Source organism: Hypomesus transpacificus, chromosome 12 (assembly GCF_021917145.1).
Source record: "Hypomesus transpacificus isolate Combined female chromosome 12, fHypTra1, whole genome shotgun sequence".
Lineage (NCBI taxonomy): Eukaryota > Metazoa > Chordata > Actinopteri > Osmeriformes > Osmeridae > Hypomesus > Hypomesus transpacificus.
The window spans coordinates 5416516-5422515 of record NC_061071.1 but is presented as its reverse complement, the minus strand read 5'-3'; the positions used below and the strand labels follow the sequence as shown (position 1 = coordinate 5422515).

Genomic DNA, 6000 nt, shown 5'->3' with positions numbered 1-6000 from the left:
CCCCTGGACCCACACAGCCAAGACACAGCCCCTGGACACACACAGCCCGGAGACAGCCCCTGGACACACACAACCAGGAGACAGCACCTGGAAACACAGCCAGGAGACAGCCCCTGGACACACACAGCCAGGAGACAGCCCCTGGACACACACAGCCAGGAGACAGCCCCTGGACACACACAACCAGGAGACAGCCCCTGGACACACACAGCCAGGAGACAGCCCCTGGACACACACAGCCAGGAAACAGCCCCTGGACACACACAGCCAGGAGACAGCCCCTGGACACACACAACCAGGAGACAGCACCTGGACACACGCACCAGCCCATCTCCCCGACCATACTCACAGCACTCACAGGCCTTACACTATCATACAGTCCTCTCTCTCTCCTCCATCTCCCCCCTTCATTTACTCCCCTCACCCCCCTACACAGAGTCTTCCTGGCAGACGGGCTTGTTGCCATTGGCCAGGCTGACGCTGGCCACGGAGTGGTGTGTGCTGCGCAGCGAGGTGAGGTGTGTGTGGTTGCGCACGGCCGCCAGGGACCTCCGGCGGATCAGGGCTTGGCAGCAGCACAGCTGCTCGTTGAACTGCTTCTGGAAGCTTCTGCTCAGCAGGTAGAGGGCGAAGGGGTTCACGCAGGAGTTGGTGAAGGCCAGGACGCGAGCCACGACACTGCACAGGAAGTGGGCCAGGGAGGTGTCCACCTTGAGGGGAGACAGGGAGGAGAGGGTAGTTAGTGTAGGTGCTTGCCTGTTCATTGAGGTTTTTGGGGTGGGTATGGGGCTGGGGTGTATAGTTTAGGGTAGGTGTCAGAGTTAGGGTGAGTATAGTAGTGGTTGGGGTTAAGGTAGGTATGTAGGGTTAGGGCGTGTACCTGTCCATAATGGTAAGAGCGATACAGGTAGACCACATGACTGGGCAGCCAGCAGACAGCAAACAAACCAACAAACACCAGAACTGTCTTGGCCAAACGCTTCCTCGACTCCATCTGGGAGGGAGAGGGAGGAGGAGGAGAGACAGCGATGTTCGCCAAATAGCCTAAATGCTAGTTTGCTTTGACAAGCACACATCACGTCATTGTCATTCACACAACACAATCCCGCCACCTCACCTGTCTCCTGACGTGCACGTTCCCCTCCACGGGCATGTTGTGAGCGCTCAGCATGAGGCTCCTAGCGATGAAAACGTAGTACACAGTGATGACCAGCAGGGGGAGCACGTAGAAGAGGAGGAACGACACCATGGCGTGGATCTTGGGGTGCAGTTCGCCGGTGTTGGGGTAGGGGGCGCACGTGACGAAGCGCTCATCGGTGTGGTTGACGTGGAACGCGTGCAGGTCGGAGAACACAGCCTCGGGGACGGCCAGCGTCATGGAGAACAGCCAGATGGCCGCAGCTCTCAGCACAATCCCCTGTGGGGTGCCGGAGGTGTGCAACTCCATGGGCCGGACGATGGCCCTGTACCTGAGGGAGAGGGGGTGGGAGGGGATAAGGGAGGGAGAGCAGGGGGTGGGTTTGTTGGGTGCTATGTTATAGCCCTCTGTGACATTGCTTGTAAAATGGGCTATATCCAAATCAACGTGATTCGATTTGATTGACTCTATGTTCATCCATTCATGTTCATCAATGTTCATCAATGTTCCTCATATATGTCATCCGCAACACAAAGCTAACTGCCCCCCGCCAACACACACCAACACACACCTTCTTTATCCTACCACAATTATGGTTTTGTGTGGATCAAAACCCCAAATGTTTCCTACAGAATGACTGTCTTACATAAACAACTTGGGACACATGAACACATGATTATGCTGAGTTGTGTTCCCTGCCCTGCATTTGCATTTTTGAGAGCAAGGGAAACAATCTTGACCCTCAGCAGGTAGTTTGAGGCAGTATTAAGACTGAAACACCTGTAGAAGTTGGACCAGGATCAGGACAGATGACTTGGACACTGAACCTGGCTGTCTGTCTTTTATGTGGTGATGAAGGAATGACCAAGTATGACTGACATCATGCACTCTGCTGAGTGAATTTGGGTGTATATGTTTGTGTGTGGGTGCATGTGTGTGCTTGTGTGTGTGAAGATGATCATAATTATATTATGTATCTTGTGTCATAACCATATAGTTTTATGTCACGCTCATAAATATAAACTGAGATCTGTGGTTGCTCTCTTTTGCAAACTCATCTATCAGATGAACTGATTTGATCCTGCACATTTCAATCGGTACGCGCAAGGCGTATGAAAGCGGTTCCATCTCAGTCATCTTACTGCAGCCCTTACGAAGTTTCCTCCACACAATGTCAATACAGGCTACTTTTATGTAAGTTCAATTTGTAATTCCATTTTGGTACGCATTACTTCACAGCATGTAGAACGGAGATCATGTTCCGTCTCTATGGCTATACCACATTTCAATAATTTTGCTTACCTGTCTGCGGACAACGCAGTAAGCGTGAACACGGAAACGCCAACCGACGTGAGTTGTATGAACGGTATGAGTTTACATCCCACTCTACCGAACAGCCACTCTTCAGCCAGGTACCGGCTGGCATCCACCGGTGCGCAGGTGACCAAAAGGAGCACGTCCCCGAGCGCAAGACTCGACATGAACAGATTCGGTACATTCCTTACGGACTTAGTGGAGCAAAGGGTCTTAATGAGCGTTATATTACCAATGAGACCAACGGTTATGATTACACCGTAAACTGCGGCAATGGCGACCCCGGTATACCACATCGACTGTTCAGAGGGGAGTGTTAGGTTTCCGTGCGCCACGGATAGATTTGGGTACTGATTCGCCATGTCCCAAGAGGAATCAAACGGCTCCTTAAAAGACATTCTTTCTGCGTTTAGTATTTAAATGGTGCATTGGAAAGAACTGTTGATTTGGATTCTCAACCTATACCTCTTTTGATAGCCTGCTATCCATGCCAAACAAGACTCAATTGAAACTAGTTTCCTTTTCATCTAAATTGCACTTTACTTCTCCAATGGGAAATATTTTTCCAAGAAGTCGGTGGTGAGTTTCTTGAGACTGGTCACGCGAAGCTGCACTGCTGTGATGTCCTCTAAATGCGCGTGGCCGCGTCAATTCCGCGCTCCCGGGAATGTCTCAGCCGAGACATGAATGGAGATAAAATACTCTCACCAGAACTGTCATTAGATTCCTTCCTCCAGGAGACGTTTGTCCAAAAATAAAAACAGTTATGAACCATCCATGGTTAAAAGTCAATTTAGACATTAACTTGTAGAAGAGTGGGTTTAGAACGAGATTGATGTATGTATACATCTGATATTATATATGTCAAATACAGGGAGTTTCTCCTCAGTGCTTTGACCTGTTAAGCCATTTAGATAAGCCATGATCTTCAGGAGGATCGTCAGAGAAGACTTTTATTTTTATTTTATCTTAGCATATCCTAAACTATGTGCAATTGTAACAAGTATTTCATAGTACATCACAACTCTGTTGCATGTCTGCAAAATGCAGTAATTCACCTAAAACATTTAATTAATGCTTCAAAACTTAAGAAACCACTGCAACTTTTCCTTTTATTTCCAAACAATGAGATAGGGAAAGTTAAGAAAAGGGCCTTTTATTTTTTTCCAGAGCTGTATTTTACCAATGTCAATCTCAATGGAAAGGTTTTGTCTTTATGTGAGCCGTTCTGGTTAAAATGTTCAGATGATTTTTCACATGTACAAATATATATATTTTTTTAACTTTTTTGGTTGACACTGACTGCTTACACTGACTGCTTACTACTCACACACAAAAAAGGGATGTGCACATTTGAATGTAGGCCAATGCTCTAAATTGATTTTGTGTTTAAATCTAAATTCTGTAACATCTTTGACTAGTTCACTCCTAAAAAATCTAAATCTAATTCTCATTTGAGAAGTGAGCCAAAGCAATTGAGAAAAACTGTAATTACTGGAAGGAAGGAAGCTTTGCTTGAGAAATTGTGTCTGGTATCTTCAGAGGATAAATAGGATGATAGCTCTGGGAACCTTGATAAAACAGGAAGCACAACAGAAAATCTTGACCCCTGACCACACTCAGGATAAGTATACGTCTCCCTGGAAACAGACAGGAAGGACAAAAAGAAGGCAGACCAACCAATCTCCAACCATTGTAGATTTCTTGGAAAAATTTGAAATGCCAAAAATGAATCAGATTACAGGGTAGATCCTCTGCCTCATTGTTTGACTAGAACATCATTACAGGTCATTTTGTGTACTGAGTGTGTGTATGTGCGTGTGTGACTGTTGTTGAGCCTCTCTCGAACTCTTTAGCTCTGGGTCTTTTACACTACATCGACACACACCCCAACAACACAGATACACAGGAACACACCCACTGTGCTGTCTCGCCATGAGGAGTTAAGCCCCAGTATGTTGGGCCCCTGAGGTGCTCTCAGGGATCATGGCAGAACAGGCGACAGGCTGACCAGGAGCAATGCTACGTCTGGGGTCAGAGGTCGTCCTGCTCCACAGAGATAAGAACAGATTGGATGCTGCTCGGAGAGCTACAGGTGGGCTTCGTCGGATGTATTTATCACGCCAACGCCCAATCTGCCTGAGACCTGGGAAGGAGGAGGACGGACGAGGTGGCGGGAGGAGGGTAGAGAGACATTGGAAGGGGTGAAGAGAAAGTATGGGGAGGGAGGTGGTAACAGAGATGTTTCTACTAATGGAAGCTACCTTGGGTACAGAGAAGCAGTAGATGCAAGATACGCTTATTGTAACAGTGATACTTTATCTGTCAAATGGCACGTAAATGTCACGCCTGCAACACTAGTGTGTAGACAACCTTCCCCGTATCTCCTGAAATGGAGTGACGGGGTTTGAACAAAGTAATTCACATTTCAGTTTCACTTTAATTATCTCCTGTCTGGGGGCTGGCTGCTTGGTGCTGAAGAAAGGTCAGGCATAATTGTGTTTTCGTCAAACAGGAAGTGGGTTCTGACATACTCTCAGACAAAATACTCAGGGAGACAGACTTGCTCTTCAGTTCAGGGGAACCCAAACACCATGCAAGACAACCAAAACAGCAACACGGGAAAACGCCACAAAGTAGAACCCAAACACCAGCCGAGATGTTGAGAATGTGCAAAACATCACGTGAGGAAGTTCATACGCATTTCCTCTGATGACCTTTTCAGAACGTTCTAGATCGTCCCAGCATGTAACAGTGAGCAGGGAAGTGTTTACACACTCTGACAATGCACCTGTCTCTCGTATCTTCATAGATGAGATCTCATGGGAGAGGTGCACTGGAAGTGCTGCTCAACACAGCTGAGGAAACTAGGATCAGGTGGATCAGAAAGAAGGGTGTTTGCTAACTGCCTGATTAGCAGACTGACTGACTGACTAACTAACTGACTTACTGAATGGCAGACTGTTTGGTTGGCTGGCAGACTGGCAGATTGACCTTCTGACTAGCAGGAAGACTGACTGACTGGCTGATTGACTGACTGGCTGACTGACTTACTGGCTGGCTCTACAGAGGGCTTTAAATCAAGCCTACGTCTTCCCTGCACACACCAGCATAGAAATCTGATGTTGTAAAACTGATAAAGGATTACACACATTCAGCTCAATGTGTGGAACCCCGATTCCAGGAATCACAAACACAGCTGGCTGTCACCCAACAACACCCTTGAAAGGAACAGACTTTTATTTCCCTGTTATGATGTTGGAAACGTGCCATCCCGTGCTCCCTTCTCTAATTGAAAGTATGAAGACTGCATCGCTCTGCTTTGTCTTTTTGAAAGATCAATCGAAACTTTCCTTTTAGCACACTTTGCATTACTGTTTGAGTTCATGCATGCAATCAAATGATGTGTTTGACTACTGTATGTGTTTATGTGTACTGTGTGTGTGTGTGTTTATGTGTACTGTGTGTGTGCGCATGTGTGCGCATGTTTGTGCTTGAGTATGTGTGTCTAAGGGTTCGTCTGACTAAGGGGCCATCCGCTGTCTCCT

The 6000-nt window shown here is 47.2% G+C and overlaps 1 protein-coding gene across 1 annotated transcript; it reads right to left on the bottom strand.

Annotated features, from left to right (window-relative positions):
* Positions 1-255: 255 nt before the first annotated feature.
* Positions 256-4059, bottom strand: grpr (gastrin-releasing peptide receptor). The gene is made up of 4 exons (XM_047031077.1): positions 2441-4059; positions 1118-1469; positions 881-994; positions 256-710 (listed from the first exon to the last, which is right to left on the bottom strand). Exons 1-4 carry the CDS (start codon positions 2848-2850, stop codon positions 429-431), a joined length of 1158 nt encoding a protein of 385 aa, XP_046887033.1. The 5' UTR covers positions 2851-4059; the 3' UTR covers positions 256-428.
* Between the last annotated feature and the right edge of the window lie 1941 nt (positions 4060-6000).